This window comes from Patiria miniata, unplaced genomic scaffold (assembly GCF_015706575.1).
Source record: "Patiria miniata isolate m_02_andy unplaced genomic scaffold, ASM1570657v1 HiC_scaffold_8, whole genome shotgun sequence".
NCBI classification, from domain to species: Eukaryota; Metazoa; Echinodermata; class Asteroidea; order Valvatida; family Asterinidae; genus Patiria; species Patiria miniata.
The window spans coordinates 5,458,119-5,476,300 of NW_024037075.1; the positions used below are offsets into that span (position 1 = coordinate 5,458,119).

The 18,182-nt window shown below is 41.8% G+C and overlaps 1 protein-coding gene across 1 annotated transcript in view; it reads left to right on the top strand.

Moving 5' to 3' along the window:
- Positions 1-419: 419 nt before the first annotated feature.
- The window catches only part of LOC119719336 (dynein heavy chain domain-containing protein 1-like), a 110,589-nt gene continuing 92,826 nt past the window's right edge, over positions 420-18,182 (top strand). The window contains exons 1-18 of the mRNA XM_038188749.1: positions 420-519; positions 1,629-2,003; positions 2,462-2,540; positions 3,084-3,188; positions 4,255-4,404; positions 5,774-5,929; positions 6,977-7,093; positions 7,328-7,477; positions 8,386-8,558; positions 9,304-9,462; positions 10,050-10,133; positions 11,902-11,994; positions 12,172-12,252; positions 12,723-12,886; positions 13,999-14,185; positions 15,052-15,326; positions 16,543-16,699; positions 17,218-17,392. Of these exons, the coding sequence (XP_038044677.1) occupies positions 1,714-2,003; positions 2,462-2,540; positions 3,084-3,188; positions 4,255-4,404; positions 5,774-5,929; positions 6,977-7,093; positions 7,328-7,477; positions 8,386-8,558; positions 9,304-9,462; positions 10,050-10,133; positions 11,902-11,994; positions 12,172-12,252; positions 12,723-12,886; positions 13,999-14,185; positions 15,052-15,326; positions 16,543-16,699; positions 17,218-17,392 (2,595 nt within the window). The 5' untranslated portion in view covers positions 420-519; positions 1,629-1,713. The remainder of the gene's footprint in view (positions 520-1,628; positions 2,004-2,461; positions 2,541-3,083; positions 3,189-4,254; positions 4,405-5,773; positions 5,930-6,976; positions 7,094-7,327; positions 7,478-8,385; positions 8,559-9,303; positions 9,463-10,049; positions 10,134-11,901; positions 11,995-12,171; positions 12,253-12,722; positions 12,887-13,998; positions 14,186-15,051; positions 15,327-16,542; positions 16,700-17,217; positions 17,393-18,182) is intronic.

Below are 18,182 nucleotides of genomic sequence, written 5' to 3' on the forward strand. Positions count from 1 at the left end.
TTACTTGTTATATCTGATTTATTAGACCTCAGTCCAAATATAACTAATTCAAGACAGTGACTGTTTCAGACAGTGCCATATCCTTTCATCAGGTAGAACTTTCGCTGACTTTTCAAGAGTTCATATTACTGACGAGATCGAGTTGGCAGCAGACTTCTCATAATTTACAAAAAGGTCTTCCTTAAAATGAAACTCAACGAAGAAGTACCCAATAGTTCGTGTTGTTTCGTGTTTTGAGATGAAAGTTTTAGATAGTTCTGTTCGGGATGTCCCCTTCTCTAGTCGTTAATTGATTGACAACTGACTGGTTCCTTACGCTTATATTTGCGCTTAAATATTGTGAGCCTTGGTGAAGGAACCAGCGAAAAAGTTTGTGGACATTTCGTTCGGTGACGATAGAGGGCGCTCGTGACATTCGGTTTATTTATGTCGGAGAGGAAAATGGCGACTTGGCAACACGAAGCTTTCGTTCGGCAGTGTTTGACAGTTTTTTAAAAACGTGAAAAACTGAATTTGTTGGTGAGTTTTCACGCAATTTGTGGGAGGGAAAATGGTTACTTATACATTGCCCAAGGGAATTCATCAATACCATTTGAAGTTAAAGTGTAGAAATCTTGAAAAATATTTTGTCGGTTTAAATCAGTATAAATACACACTGTCCTGTGATCATACAATGTAACTTTGTTCATGTTGGTGGTGCCGCCGCGGCGGGATAAACCAGCAGAAACGTGGTAGCCAAACACACATGGGAAGGGGGGGGGGGGGGGGGTTGGACCTTCCAACCAAATCAAATTTGGCTGTTAAAGAAGTCAAGTTTGTTGAGAAGTAGGCCTAGAACATGTACAAGGATGAAAATTATAAAAAACAAAACTTGTTTTGGAAAGAATGCAGTATCCAGACGCTACTACTTCACACAATCACAGTGGTTGTGTACAAACAAAGTCTATGTCTAATTTTCCTAGTATTTCCTAACAAAATTGAAAATGTTTCTCAGTCCCAGATTCATGTCTTTCAATTTGTTTGCAATGACTGACCTTTATTGAGATGATACTAGGCCTAAATGAAGAAAAAAGGAGCGTCGGGTCGCAACATTCTGCCCCTTGTTTTTCAGTTGAGTTAAACCTCATCCACGCTCTTGTTTTGTTATGGGACCACCAGCATTTTAAATGGTGTTAGGGCCTACTGTCTCAAATAACGGTAGAACACATCTCGTGCGAGCATAGCTGCATAAATGTGGCCCAAATACTGGACTTCCTCCGTATTGTGAGCCACACAGTGGTCGTATGCTATTTGTGGGGAAAAGCTGATTTTGAGGAAATGGAAATTGGGCTGTTTTTTTCTCTTGATTATTGATATCTACCATGGAAGATACTTACCTGGTTAATCCTGTTAATATTAATACTAGCCAGGTAAAATTGAATTCTGTTTCTCTAGGTGTTTAGATGTGGTTTCCAGGCAAAATCTGCAGTGAGTTTGCCAACAAGTTTGCAGTAATTTTCTCTAGGTCATAGGTCATGTTAATTAGACCCGTAAACGTGCCTACACATATAGCCACGCTCAGTTCATTTGTAGAAATCTTTTTGTAAACATACACTGCTTATTACAATGTGTCAATATTTTTAATGCAGGCTCTGTGGACATCTTTTCATCATGATAAAACCGAGGCATCTACATTTTACCATCAGTGAGCTTCCGTAGGCCTAATCCCCAACAATGTCATCATCTACCAATGAAGTACCTTCCTCGCCAACAACTACTACCCAAAACGGCACAACCCCAGGAACGGACCCACTGACGCCCCTCAACACCAAGGCTTCCTCGTTGACAGACACGGACAGCCTTGCGGACCTCCACCAGTACGCCAGTCAATGGGCCGCCGACACTAGAGGGCGCTTGGACAGGGGGTTGCGGAGGGAGGCGGGGTCAGTGGCGACGGAGGAGGATGTCTTTGAATTGATGCAACAATTGAGGGAGGTCTTTATCGCTACGCTACAGAACAACAGGTAGGCGAAGCCAACCATGGTTGTCTGCTTTGACTTGAATTATTATTATTATTGTTTATTTCTGGTAATGAAACCAAGGATTCCTCAAACTCGAAAGCCAGAAAAAAGCTGTAGAGAGAAGACAATGAGAAGAAATTGCAGTTTATAAGTGGGAGGAAAACCCCAGAAGAATATTCTGGGGGAAACCCACGGAATCAGGTAGCGACTGAAAACCCAATCCACATGTGGACCAGGGCAGGAATCAAACCTGGACAGTTACCCCACCATTTGTCTTATTTTCCCATCAAAAAGATCAAACTTTTTTAACAGGTCGAAATTGACCTCTGCAACTTTTTTAACGTCAATGAAGGGGAAAACTCTACATTCAAAATGTGTTAGAATTGACCAGGCACAGAAACCAAAACAACAATAGAAATAGTTTGACTTGTGACTTTCTCCCATATTTCCTGTTCCTGTAGCCCAGCTCACTGGAGATTCCTTCAAGATGTTTTGGATCTCATCGTGCCCTACACCCATCTCATTGAAGATCGACAAGAGGTAGACTTAGGCCAAAAAAAAAAAGTCTCCGGTTTCTGGTATGCGCGCGCGTCGCCGTAGCCATGCGCGTCGGCAAAATGAAAAAGTTTTTTTTTCAATACAAGATGATGTTTCAAAACCGCCAAACTCACTGGTTTGACTGGAATTCTGCTGCTGCATAATTTTAACGTGTTTTTAGATGGGGTTATGATCGAGAATAAGATTTATGTGGCCTCTCTGGACTCCCATATATTTGCACTAAGTTTAGTCGGGCACCATTTGCAGTCATCAGCCGACATTTGAAGCCAAAAAAAAAAAAAAAAAAACAGGTAAAAAAAAAAAAAGCCGCGTCGCCGCACCACTTTTGGGGCAAGCTCCATACCAGAAACCGGAGCCTTTTTTTTTTGGCCTTATATTAATTTTTTTTTTTTTTCAAGTCACATCTGCAGTCCAGTCTCAAGTCAAGAGACATGCTTTTCCAATGTACTGACAACAATATTTCCTTATCATTGTTCTTTCCCTGCAAATTGTGCCCTGACTGTTTTTGTACTTTGTGTATGGCAGATCTCCCACTATGTGGATAGGATTTACTACCAGGCCCAACAGAGGGCTATGAAACATCAACCTCTCCTGAACATCATGGATAGTCTGGCCAGTGTCTTTCCAAAGGTAAAATCAAACATTTGAACAATGGAACTATTCAATAAAATTTGCGAAGCTTTCAAAATATATAAAAGCTAGCGTGTGATTTCATAATAATGAGTAACAACAAAGTTCATTTTTATAGCACCAAATCTATTGAAAATGTACACAGGGACTTCACATATACAAAAGGATTAGGAAGAATATCATAATGACTGATTTTACAATAAAATAAAATGAACATTGTAATTAATCAAAATTTAAATGAAGTCATTCTAAACATGAATATCATATGTTCAAACAGTTAATTAGATTTAACAAATTGTCTGAAATTCTTTTCAACCCTGTTCACAGATCTTTAAAAATCAGTCAGTGTTTTGGTTACGCAGTAAATTTTATTGAACTACGTACATTTAAAAAAAAAAAATTAATAAGGGAATAAATATGTGCTCCGGAGGTTTTTATCACTCGTTTAATACCGCTTAGAGTCTGGGTGCTGATAATTACCCGAGCCGGAGGCGAGGGTAATTATCAGCACCCAGACTCTAAGCAGTCTTAAACAGAGTGATAAATACCGACCGAGCACATATTTATTCCCATTCATAAATACCTTATCCGTAAAAAAAATCAAATAATTCGTTCAAAAAATCCCGATTTTGTTCAACAAGTTCACTTCATGCTTTTTGAAACATCCCTCTAGCAAAATAATGGAGTGTTCAGCTGGCGAGTAAGATGTAAACAACCCTTTTATGGAGATTGACGCGCGCGTAACATGTTCTGCGCGAAGTCACGCAGAACGCACCTGGGGCGTTGCGTTTTGAATTTAGAACTATAAAATTCTGACTCGCTTGTAGTGTTGCGCATGCCTACGTGAGGATTGTGAACGTTCTACCAATGAAACGGTAAGAGGCACTGGATTTCTAGGAGTCCACATTTTATTGTGACACTGGAAAAGTGTTTAAGACCAGCTAGCCATGTCTTTATCATCCGTTTAAGACCGGCCACGTGACGGGCTCTCGACCAATAGGAATAGCTAAACTGTCTGAGGTATTTATGAATATCTTTTAAAATTTAATTTTGTATTGGCTCACAGCGTGTAGAACTTCTTACCGCTTCCGGGGGCGACAACAGGAATTTCCGGACCCCTACTCCACCCGCAGTGAGCCTGCCTAGCTTGGATGATAACTCCCATGACCCTATGCTCCTACCAGACGGCAGACATCCTTACACGCTGGAACGACCCGTAAGTACAGTGTACAAAATAAGTGAAAACTTTAAAGGGGCACTAGGTCCTGAAATCCCCGAAAAATTTATGTTTTGGATTGTTTAATTAGCGTATTTCAAACATCTGGTTGAAAGGAAACCAACCTAATGTCTTACCGTTCCCGAGAAAAGACGAAAAAAAAACCACTTGTTTACATTGGACATGACGGAGTACGAATACGTTTTTCATGTCGTTCTCAGCGTATGATATACACGTTGTATGCCTCGGGAACAGCGGTGACCAATCACCATCAATGCAAAAAAAGTGGTTTCTTCAACGTCCGCAAAAGGCGAACACTTCACGAATGAAATCACAACTAGCATCCAAACAGCTCGAATTAATGGGGTCGCAAAAGTGGACCCCGAAATTCGTTCTCGCACGCATAATACAGGAAAATCATAAAAACACCCAGTTTTGAAAGGATAGTTGTGTGGATGTTTATATCCAACTTTTAAATGTTATTTCCGATTAACATCATCTCGTTCAAAGTGCGTTTTGTAGCCCAATTGGGCTGTTCCAGGACCTAGTGTCCCTTTAACTGGTCAAATTTTGTTTGTTTTTTTGCAGTGTGAAATCTTTTTATGTGAAACTCAGCCTACCTAGAGAACATGAGAACGAAATTGGAAAATATAAGTTAAACACTCGAATTGGTACATTCACCCAAAATGTTCTGGAATCTGACAAATGTTGTAATACTATGTGTGTATTCATACTTGATTGCTCTGGACGATTTGCTCAAATTTATTTCCGGTGAAACCATTGATGCACCAATAGCATATGAGCGGAGAAGTTACTATCAATATAGCATGACGTTTTGCATTGGAACCTCTTTTTTTTTTTAAGCAAATCTATCCCGAAAATAAGCCAGGTCTCATAGCTTTTTTTTTTAATTGTTCAAAATTCTGTAAAAATAAAAGTAAATAAGTTTTACTCACTAAATTTGTTGTTGTTACTCTCTGGTACATCCTTGGTACATTGGAAAGTCAATAGTAGTCATGTACATAGTGCTACGCCCTGAAACACTGTCCTGCACACAGGTGAATACCGCACTTTTTGCAGAAAATACGAGTGTCAGTGCTGTGCCCTCTCGCAAGAACTCAAATGAAACAAATAAATACAGGTTGTACCTGAGTGAAAATGATATTATTAGAAAGAGCGAGAGCGCCCCCTTGTGATAACATGCTTACTCTACCTCGTACATGTACGAGGTTTTGCGATTTTAAGTAAGAACATTACCTCGTACATGTACGAGGTTGGCAATTTCGAACTAACAAATATACCTCGTACATGTACGATTTTGGCACTGAAAGAGTTAAAGTCTTGTTATTGACAACGATCATTTTCCCAGGGTGAGGAGGCCCGATTCCAGCCCAAGGTTCTGTGCTTCAGTGACCTACGGGAAGCCCTGCCTGCTGTGGTGCAGGAGACCACCAAACGGGAAGCTGTCTGGAGCGAAGGATTGGGATTGACTGCTGCTGCACTCAACCTGGATCTACAGGAAAAGGTGCGGGAAAGAAGTAGTATAATAATAATAATAAACGGCATTTAAAGGGAAAATACAACATTTGCAAACATCAAAAAATAAAACTACCAAATCATTTTGAAATACCTTGCTGGACTGTTAGTGAATGACAGTGTAAAGCATCCTGTAAAATCATGGCACCTGGTATACTGTCATTTTCAAGAAAAGTGGTATTTTTGTATCAATTTCCAACGCTGATCGGCCGATCAGCGTTGGAAACAACTGGCTTTTTTTCAAATACTGGCCCCATTTGACCATCGCACTTGTTTGCAATCAATTACAAACCTATGAACGAGTACGAGCCAGCTAGACTGGTTCCCTGAACTTACAATTCCCCAATGTATGTAAACTGCTCTGTTTCTTCTTATATGGAGTCAGGGAACCAGACTACAGGAAAATGATCGTTTTTCTTGGTTTTTATAGCATTTTCGAACCCAAAACCTCAAAAAAGTCAGTGTAACTATATTTGCTATATATTTCCAACCCCCCAATTCCATCCATTTCTGAAAATTACAGCAAAAGCAAATGATGTATATTCCCTTTAAGAACGCTCTTATTAGTAAACTAAATCACAGCGCTTACAGTAGTATTATTACCCCTGATCATTGGGCCAATTAAACATTCCAAATACCATCTCAGCTCCCTGGGGAGTATACAGCTCGATGCAGCCTGTTAGGCGCAAGCAAGCTTATTCAATCACAATAACCATCTCTGCCCTCACAGGTACCCATTTACTCCTGGGCGGAGAGCAGCAATGAGTGACAAGGTGCCTTGCTCAAGAGCACACACACCATGACCCCGGCTGGACTCGAACCCACAACCCGCAGCTTTACCCACAGACCACGAATCCAGTGCCCTTAACCACGAGGCCACAGCACTCCGCATATTATATTCCCATAGAGGAATTGAGAAGAATTAATTAAAAGGGAAGGGGGAAAAATGAAAGAATAAGTGAAAAGTTGGTTTTCAGAAATTTACAAGAAGCTTTTCCCACTTCATATGACTTTCAATTCTTTCTTTTTTCTGCAGGCATCTTCCGAATCCGTCCTTGCCAAGTCTTCCACCGTACAAGAGACCCCGCCCTCCTGGACTGTTGACTCCACCCTCTTTAAGGAAGACTATGCCGTCAGTGAGGAAGAAGAATCGGTTTGTGTTTGTCGTTTCTTCGGGGGGTTTTCAAAATTTTTTCTCTGTTTTTTCTTAAAACTGAATTGTGATGCCTAACTTGGGATCTTTACTACGTTTTGTTTCTTCTCATTTTGTAGTTTTGTTTTCTTATTACATGAAAAAGACCAAGGCAGTGTTGCATTGCAACTAATGATCCTGTTATTACCTAATTGTTGCTTGATTGTTTATTGACTGTTTTGTTGTTGGTTGCAGCTTCCCCCTCCCCCACCCCTGACAGGCAAGGAGGCAGTGGAGCTCTTCGGCAAGGGACGTCACCTTGGCAAGGCCAAGTTTGTCTACCTCAACAAGGCTCCCAACCGTCATTTCCAGCCCTATGACCTGGTGGCCGTTCCAAAACACAAGGTATAAGCAGAAAACTGAACTGCAGCATGCTTATGTAAAACTTTATTAATGCTTGTTCGATTATGCCATTTCTTATTTTTCAAATCATAACTCCCTTGCAGCCGATTTCAAGGCAATGCTTCAAGTAGAAAAGTTGGGCTTACCTTAAATTAATTTTTTGGCGTAGACATGCCAGTGATCGCACACAGAGAATTTTGTAGTCATGTTGTTGGTTGTTATGCTGTTGAAGTTAAAGATATAGTCCATCGTTAGTAATTTGTGCATTTTGTTCGTTTGAGCAACAAAAGTGCTCAAAATCTAAAGAAGGGTGCTGAACAACTAACCTGATGAAGTTTCAGCTTAGCTTCAGCTGTATATTCCGAGAAAAACAGCATTCTAGGATCTCAATTTCAAATCAAAAGTTGCTGAATCATGTTTTGAATTGGGCCTGAATTCAGCGTCCAAGACACGTTCTCACTGAGCCGATTGCAGCTACGCGATGTTACGCACCCATCTGACGAATTAAAGCAACTGCGTGCGTGTGCGTCGTGTCAACGCTTGCGCGCGCTTCACCGAATAAAAAAACGAACTACCAACGGAAATGTCCAACGGTGCTTCATAAGACGCACCGTTGGAAAGGCCTTCTTTCGTTGATTTCTTCAAAGTGACAGCTTGCCAGAAAGAATAATTTCACAGGGAGTTTAGTCCCCGCACTATCTTTCAACCAAGTATGTTTTTCAACAATAATTATGCCACAGTTACTTCGGGGATAGCTGCAAATGATGGACTCTGGCTTTAAGTTAGTGTGCTATTTAGTTCGCGTACTTAGTGCTATTAAGGTTGCACATTTGGAAAACACTAGTTTGAAACGAAACATGTGATCATTTTTGTTCCTTTTCAAACAATTCTGGATTTTTGTTCCTATTCAGGCGGATCCCACTGAGCACTGGATTGTATCCTGCTTTGGCATCATGCACAAGGTCAAAGGTCAGACCTCTGAAAGCATGTCACTGTATGACTGGCACAGGGAAGCCATCCTGTGGAGCACGCTCACCAAGATGCCGTTCTTCAAGTATTTCCTCATCAGAAAGGCATTTCACAGGTGAAACTTCTCTCTGGTTTCCTTGTGTGTTGGTTACAAACTTGTCGAAATTTTCCAGAATTGTTAAAAAGTCATCACAAGTCAATTACTAGTCAACCAGTCTTAAGTCAAGTGCCATTAATTCGGGCGATTCACAATGCAGTGCGCCACCAAGAGTTTGCCACGGAGAGTTCATTTTTCCCAGTGCATTGTGGGAGATGGTCGACAAATTCACAGCGCGGGACATTTGAAATTGTCAGTTTGTTCCAGTCAGTAGTTTCGTAAGCGTATGATTCGAGTATCTGTTTGCCTTTTTCTTTTTCTTTTTATCAATATGGTGTTTTTTGTAAGGCAGCAGAACGCTACGCCCCAATCTATAACAAATTAGCTCAATTTGTCTACTGACACTTACTCAAATGGGCCATGTTTTGTCGACCGTGAACTTGAAAAATAGACTCTCTATGGCCAACTCTTGGTGGCGCACTGCCTTGTGAATCGCCCAAATTCAAATGAGCTTTTCGTCTTCCTTTGTGACTTGTGATTGAAATGTGATTGGGTTGATTTCTGAGAATAATATTCCGTTTACATGGTGAGGGGAGGGGGGGGGGAGCAAATCCTGCTATGTACATCTTAAGAAAAAGTTATATTAAACAGTAGGCCAAAGAAAAAACCAAAACCAAACTCATGGCAAAGATTACAGAGAAAGGCCAAAGCCTCGTTTTGATAGAGTCTTTTTGCCCAACTCTTCCCACACCTGTCATGACAGGTGGCGGTCCAATAAGAAGTTCTTGGAGTACAGCAGCATCCGTCGTCGCATCCAGCAGTCGCTGCTACCTGCCGTGCCGCTGTTTGGTGCTGCCTTGCTGCAGGTGTCTAAGCTGCTGCAGGAACTGTCCACAGTCAAGCTGCTACCCTTGGAACAAGAGTAAGCAAAACATTCCCAAAGAAAAAAACAACCCCTGCCCCCACAAAAACAAATGAACAGAAACGACCCAAAACAAGAACAAACATAGCTGGGATTGGCTGCTCAGTCAAACGGAGGAATAAGTGGGAGTGGAGAGTTACATTACAATTTCAAAAGTGGTTTGTTAGGGACAGTCAAAGTTGCCAACATTTTCATCGGACAGACTAATTCTTTGTCAGGAACCCACCCAGTATGAGTTGTTTTTATGTGTTAAAAAACTTGCCAAATTAATTAACCTTTCTTTGGTCAGGACACTGCAAATGTGGGCCAGGGGTGTGAAATCTCAGCTTTAAAGCTGATTTCAGCTTTTTTGGTTTTGGATTTCAGCTTTTTCCCCCAGCTTTTTCCCTCACTTGCTGTGTACAAAAGTATAGGAGATCTCCAGATTCAGCTTTTTTACACCTTTTTCAGCTGTTTTCAGCTATTTTTATCAGTGGTCACTCACACCCCTGATGGGCATACCGACTTATATGACATCGTAATCTGTAACCACTTGCTGGTTCTTGTTCTGAACTTATTTTACAAGTCTATTTGTCTTTGTTGTTCAGCCGTTGTTTTACCCTTGCCGAGTTTGAGCATGCTGCCAAGATGAAACAACGAGCTGGTGAAGGAATCCTGGACAAGTTCTTCAAGTAAGTCCAAAAGTTGCCAAGAAACAGAAAAAACCAAACAAAAAACACACTTCTGAATGCAGTGAACACATTCTTATCAACCTAGAATTTAGTAAATCAAATTAGGTTTTGCCCTTCACCGACGTTTTTTAAACACTGTATACTCAGTGTGTTACCTCCCGAGTGAAAGTTGGAAAAAAATCACTCGGGTGGGACTCGAACCCACGACCTCCTGCTTTCTAGTGCAGATGTCTTACCACTCGACCACCGAGCTAACGGGATCGGTTGGCCGGTTCGAATCTGATGTACATAGCAGCGGGTACCGCATTTACTATGATAAGATGGAATTTTGCGTCGGGGTGATATAAATCAAATTAGGTTTTGCCCTTCACCGACGTTTTTTAAACACTGTATACTCAGTGTGTTACCTCCCGAGTGAAAGTTGGAAAAAAATCACTCGGGTGGGACTCGAACCCACGACCTCCTGCTTTCTAGTGCAGATGTCTTACCACTAGACCACCGAGCTAACGGGATCGGTTGGCCGGTTCGAATCTGATGTACATAGCAGCGGGTACCGCATTTACTATGATAAGATGGAATTTTGCGTCGGGGTGATATAAATCAAATTAGGTTTTGCCCTTCACCGACGTTTTTTAAACACTGTATACTCAGTGTGTTACCTCCCGAGTGAAAGTTGGAAAAAAAAAAAAATCTTATCATAGTAAATGCGGTACCCGCTGCTATGTACATCAGATTCGAACCGGCCAACCGATCCCGTTAGCTCGGTGGTCGAGTGGTAAGACATCTGCACTAGAAAGCAGGAGGTCGTGGGTTCGAGTCCCACCCGAGTGATTTTTTTCCAACTTTCACTCGGGAGGTAACACACTGATTATACAGTGTTTAAAAAACGTCGGTGAAGGGCAAAACCTAATTTGATTTATATCACCCCGACGCAAAATTCCATCTTATCATAGTAAATGCGGTACCCGCTGCTATGTACATCAGATTCGAACCGGCCAACCGATCCCGTTAGCTCGGTGGTCGAGTGGTAAGACATCTGCACTAGAAAGCAGGAGGTCGTGGGTTCGAGTCCCACCCGAGTGATTTTTTTCCAACTTTCACTCGGGAGGTAACACACTGAGTATACAGTGTTTAAAAAACGTCGGTGAAGGGCAAAACCTAATTTGATTTATATCACCCCGACGCAAAATTCCATCTTATCATAGTAAATGCGGTACCCGCTGCTATGTACATCAGATTCGAACCGGCCAACCGATCCCGTTAGCTCGGTGGTCGAGTGGTAAGACATCTGCACTAGAAAGCAGGAGGTCGTGGGTTCGAGTCCCACCCGAGTGATTTTTTTCCAACTTTCACTCGGGAGGTAACACACTGAGTATACAGTGTTTAAAAAACGTCGGTGAAGGGCAAAACCTAATTTGATTTATATCACCCCGACGCAAAATTCCATCTTATCATAGTAAATGCGGTACCCGCTGCTATGTACATCAGATTCGAACCGGCCAACCGATCCCGTTAGCTCGGTGGTCGAGTGGTAAGACATCTGCACTAGAAAGCAGGAGGTCGTGGGTTCGAGTCCCACCCGAGTGATTTTTTTCCAACTTTCACTCGGGAGGTAACACACTGAGTATACAGTGTTTAAAAAACGTCGGTGAAGGGCAAAACCTAATTTGATTTATATCACCCCGACGCAAAATTCCATCTTATCTTAGAATTTAGTAGTAACACATAAAGCTGTGTGTAATCAGTGTTTTTTTTTCTTTTCCAACAGTTACTGCAAGCTGATCTTGGAAAGAACTTGCCAGGATTCCTTTGACAAGTTGCATTTCTGTGAGGCACAGGCCAAGAAAGACAAGGCACTCTTGTGAGTATAACGCCGAAACTTAAAACCCCTCCGCCTGAAATTACAAATAAAAAAGTACTCTAAAGCCATAAAGCAGTGGTGGCTTTGCATTACCTTTCTCACTGCTGCTAAATCCTCCAAAACTTTCTGGCGTGTTTTTAAGGCTCAAAGTTTTGTATTTTTTTTTATATCCTTCAGTTCAAAGGAGTCCCTTTATGTCCAACGCCAGAAGAAGGAACAGCGAGAGCAGAACCTGAAAAAGGCCCAGGAGGAAACGAGGTAGGGATTGCTCCAGCTCATGATTGGCTAACAGAGATTTTGACCATCACTTTCATTATATATGTTGGCATTCCCTGTCTTGTGTCCCCTAGCTGGATACTTTACAACAACAGCTATTGTGTGGCTCAGTTCCAGACATCCTAACAACGTTATCATGTTCACGCAGCTCTGGCCAGTGGACTTTTGCCTAGTGACATTTGTGACTTGTGAACAAGCATTGGCATTTGAATCCAGGAAGGGAATCTTGCTGCTAGTGTCCTTAAGCTGGACAGTTTACTGCGTTCATCTGTGTTTGGGTCTTGTTAAGGCATCTCAGTAAGTTTCTCTGGCTCGTAATTGGCTTTTAGAACTTTTCCAATTTGCTGTTTATGGTAATGGCATGCCGAAGTTGCGATCGAGGGGTCTTGCTGCTTGTGTCCCCAAGCTGGACACTTTACTTCAATTTTGTTTGGTTTTGTTCTGTCGTTCAGGTATCTTGGCAACTTTGTCCAGTTGGTTGATCAGATCCTGCTGTGCCACCTCCTCGCCCTCGCCAGGACAAACATCTGCCATTTTGTCAACGACACCATGGGTTGTGGTTCCCATGGCAACCGAGAGGCGCTGTTTGCTGCCAAGCTGGTGTTCAACGAAGACAGTAAGGATCCGTTGTAATTATACTTGATTTAGTTTACGAGCTAATTTGGAACAAAGTTTTATTGTCCTCAAATTTTTTTTTAATCCAAATTTGGCCAAAAATTGACTTTTCTCCAAACAAATCAGAAATTGCTCTGATTGGAAGAGGAGCATCAATTAATATTCAAACAGCCAAAATTTCAAAGATTTGGGCAAAAATCATCCAAAAAGTAAATTTTCGACGCAGTTTTTTTCTTTTTAATAGTACATCTGTCCAGAGACCGACTTGGAATAAGTTTGTTTCTGCATTCAGTAGGGGACATTGAACAATAGAGGACAATAGGGTCCTCAATTCCCGAGAGGTCCCCTATTTGGATTCGTGTGCAAAACATATGGGAGGTCTTCCTAAAAAGTTAGAGTACAAACAAAAGAGGGACATATAGGGGGTCCCCGATTGCAGGCAAATACACACTTGCGTGTGTTTCAAGCAAATTCAAATTAGGTTTTGCCCTTCAAGCAAATTCATTTTTTTTGCCTTAAATCAGTATAATGCCTTAAAGGGAATGTACATCATTGGCTTTTGCTTTAATTTTCAGAAATGAAATATTTGAAGGGTTAGTATAATAGATCAAATATTGTTACAGTAATATGTTTGAAGTTTTGTGTTCGAAAATGCTGGAAAAACCAAGAAAAACAAAACTTTTTGAAGTAGTCTGGTTCCCTGACTCCACTGAAGGTGAAATGGATCAATTTATAGATGCCGGAAAATTGTACGGGTATGGGAACCAGTCTAGATGGCCTGCACCCATTCATGAACATGCAACCAATAGCAAACAAAATTTCGACTGAAAAAAAAATGGTAAATTTGGAGCAGTAGATGAAAAATAGTTAAGTTTTTCCAACGGTGGTTGGCCGACCACCGTTGGAAATGTATACAAAAATACCATTTTCTTGAAAATGGCTTCACACCAGGTGCCATAATTTTACAGGATGCTTTAGACTGAAATTTACCAACATCCTGCAAGGTATTTCGTAAAAACTGTTGTATATTCCCTTTAAATCGGTATACTGCCTTAAATTGAAAAAAAAAACAGCAAGGGGTTAACATTACATTTGTTTGCATTTGGCATTCAGGTACGTTGAGCCTGTACCCCAGCCGACAGACCTTCACGGACAGCCTGACCAAACTACTGCATCAGATCCCCACCCTGATCACCAGCAAGTCGCACCCTATGGAGACGGTGGCTAGCGGCTGGGTGGGCGGGGAGAAGGAGCCCAGTCAGAAGGAGGTATCACCCATGAGGAAGAGTGTCCATGACAGGTATGACAGTCATTTGTGTGTTGTTATGTCTGCCAGATGGATCTGTACTTATGATGTCTTTATTACAACTCTCTTTATTTAAAGCTATAGTCCATCATTTGCAGCTATCCGAAAAGTAACTGTCGTAATTATTGTTGAAAAACATACTTGGTTGAAAGATAGTAAGGGAACTAAACTCCCTGTGAAATTAATCTTTCTGGCAAGCTGTCATTTTGAAGTAATCAACAAAAGAAGGCCTTTCCAACGGTGCTTCTTAAGACGCACCGTAGGAAATTTAAATTAGTAGTTCGTTTTGTTATTCGGCGAAGCGTCCTCAAGCATTGGCACGACGCACACGCGCGCGCGGTTGCTATAATTTGTCGGATCAGTGCGCGACATCGCTTAGCTGCAATCGGCTTAGTGAGAACGTGTCTCGGACGCTGAATTCAGGCCCAATTCAAAATATGATTCAGCAACTTTTGATTTGAAATTGAGATCCTAGAATGCTGTTTTTCTCGGAATATACAGCTGAAGCTGAGCTGAAACTTCATCAGGTTAGTTGTTCAGTACCCTTCTTCAGATTTTGAGCACTTTTGTTGCTTCAAACGAACAAAATGCACAAATTACAAATGATGGACTATACCTTTAACTGTGGCTGTCTTGCGATTGACTTGTGACTGACTTGTAATTGACTTGATGGACTATATCTTTAAGGCACTCACAATGAGCACATACCGGGAACATGTGCAGCCCTTTAGAAAAAAAGGTTTCCAAGAATATATTTTGAGTCGTGATGATTCCCCAATATTTTCCCCATACACCACTCAATCACACAAAAAAGCACCTTTCCTAACATGGCTCACATCTTCACCTTATCCCTTCCGCAGACATCAGCCAGCTGAATCCATCCCCGACAACAAGTCCACCACTACTACCGCTCGCAAGTCCACCGTCACTTTCAAGTCCGGCCCCAAGACGACGGAAGCAGCCCGGACGGAGTCAGAGATAGACCTACCCCAACTGGACGATGAAGACTCTAGTCGCGGGTCGGACTCCCACGATGGGGAAAGTGATTACGGAAGCATGGATGAAACTGACTTCAATGCAGAGCAGACTGAGGAAGGCGGCATTGCCATCAGTGCTCCAATTTTGTCGGAAAGAGGTGAGATTTTCTTGGGTGTCCTAGGGGAGGCGGTAAGTTTTTTTTGGGCTAAATCACCATTTTTGTTAGTAAAATTGTGTAGTTCTAGTTGTAGAGTACCCTGGTCCAATGGTTACAGTGTTCGACTCGTGTGCCGTGGTCTGTTGGCTCGAACCCTGACAGGAAACATGGTGCTTATGTTCTTGGGCAAGACACTTCACTGAAATTTGCTCTCTCCACCAAGGAATATAAATGAGTACCTGTGAAGGTAGAGACCAGATTGCGCTGATCTCCAGCTGCTGCAGAAAAACTGGTCTGGCCTGATAAACAGGGGTAATAATTCATTGCAGAGCCTACGAACTGGCCTATCTGAATTTTTCGCTATTTTTAGTAGTTGATGGAATTATGTTCTTTGTGCTACTGTCTTTCTTAATATTTTAAAAAAAAAGTGATAAAAATATGGTTTTGGCTAGATTTGGGAAATTTAAAAAATGACAGATCAAAGAAAGTGGAAATTTGTTTTTCACGAAGCGACACATTTGGATAAGTCACCTTGTTAAACCCCATTGCTGCTTCATCCTGATCCCACGAAGAGTCTCAAATGGTTGTTTCAATAAAAATGCATTGAGAAGCTTCTTCAGCAGTTTTTAAATATGGTTATAATTACCACATTTATATCAATTAAAATATTAGCAATTTTTTTTGTATTTTTCCAAATAAAATTGGTCATTGAATTTCACACGCGCATGCGTATATGAGATAGGTCGCTATCAGCCACGAAGAAATCAACATTTTTTGGTCCCACGAAGTGACCTATCGGAAAATGTCGCTGTGTGCGTGCATGAAAAATGAAAGTTAAACTTTCACGAAAGTGACGTTTGATACTGGGGATATTTTTAACCTAAATCTGCTGAGTTGTTTGCCTTGGAAACAAATTAATTTCATAATTTAACTATCAAGCTATTATATGTATAAATCCTTGGTCAATCAAAAATATTGATATGGGGGAAATAACTGATCCAAAATAGGCCCAACTTTAAACGTGTTTTTCTGGAAATGACAAAAACCGAGATAGGTCACTTCTCGGGACCAGCGACGAATTGTGAAGTGCTTTGAGACCTTTGGTATAAAGCGCGACATAAAGCACCACATTACTCTAAAAGAGGCCATCTTTTAAAGTGAAACTGTTTCAAGAGGAACGGTTCCGTGAATGATCAATTTAACTTCTCTTCCCCAGAGGAAAGGACCAAGTCTACTGACCAGCTAGGGGTCGCGACCCCTGACCTGGTCATGAAGGCCCAGTTCCAGGATGACCTGCAGGTCAGAGGTCATGGCATGATGGGTCAGTACAGCCCACTCAACAAGAACAACCTCATGGACACGCTTGAAAATGAGTAAGAATTATTATTTTTGAAAATGAAAATAACGAGGTTAATTTGAAAAGATTAAAATTGGGGAAGTTTTAACTTTGGTAGAAATTCCAACATGGGAAAAATTTTGCAAAGATGGCGATCCAAGATAGTGTTTTTATTTCAATGATAATATAAATGATTACATTGTCAATATTCGCTCCGTTCACAAGTACCCCCTCACCGGCAAAGAAAGTACAGTCTGTTGGGGGTGACCGACCGACGCCATCTTGCCTGACAGCAATTTTGCCGCGACGTGCGGCCATACCACTGCGTGTACATAGTATAAATCCCCTGGTGTACGTGCGTTACACACAAGGAACGGTGAGCGTCAACCAGCTAAATGTCCCGCCCATGGGACGTCGTTGCTAGGTAAAAGGACGCCCTCTTTCGTTGGCGCACAGAGCCCATAGGAATAAATCACAAAGTATGAGTGTGGTACCAGAAACAGCTGGGAATATGCGATTTCATGAACATTTCCCTGTTTGATCGACTTGTAACAGCGTTGAAGTGACGGCGGCCATGGCCAACTATCAGTCCCTGATGGAGTCAGCGGCTCAAGACATCAAGGCATTCTGTGACGAGCAAGCATGGTTGACGGAGATCCATCAGTTTACATTGAGCTGGAGGCCGGAGTCAGTCCAGGCCTGGAAACGTGCCCAGGCTTATACTGTGGAGGTAATGTCGGTCATCCAGCATTTCAATTTATTCTATTACAGTAAACTCTGGCTAAGTCGGCACTCTCGGGGCCCGAGAATTTGTGACGGCTTACGCGAATGCCGATATCTGCTGTAAGTCATCATTTTGCCAACTTACATGAATGGTCTTCTGCGCACATGATTCATTCCACTAATTGGCTTCGATTTACCCTGGATTATCTCCTTAATACTTGAGTTGAATCCAGCAAATTAATCCTCGAATTGTATCATCACGTTTGGGATATTGATAGTGGAGACCATGGTACACATGTGTACGTGCACAGTAAAGAATTAAATGCGTGCATGGTCTGGTATACACGCACGCATTGACTGCAGCAGTAGTCATTCAATAAGACGACCCCCAAAATGGACAGAGCGCATGCGTACAGCCGAGAGGGGGTACTGGTATCGATATGCTCGCGATGCATATGCGATGCATGCAGTAGGACACCCTTTTTCGACACCGATGCATGTAGCGATCACGGGCCATGCGAAACCACTTTTCACTCGACACTTTGCCAACCGCAGTACAGGAAGTCGATGCCAATGCGTGATTTGTTGAATGCTGACTTACACAAAGGATTTTGTAATGCTTTTAATGGAAGGGGGACTGAAAGAACTGGGCGACTTATAAAAGCCGACTTAGAAATAAAAATCCAATGGTAGTCAGACGGCCGACTTGAGCGATTTGACGAGTTGTACGATGTTGGTTTAGCCAGAGTTTACTGTACATTGACCTACTCCTTGACAAATCCATAAAACAATAGAGT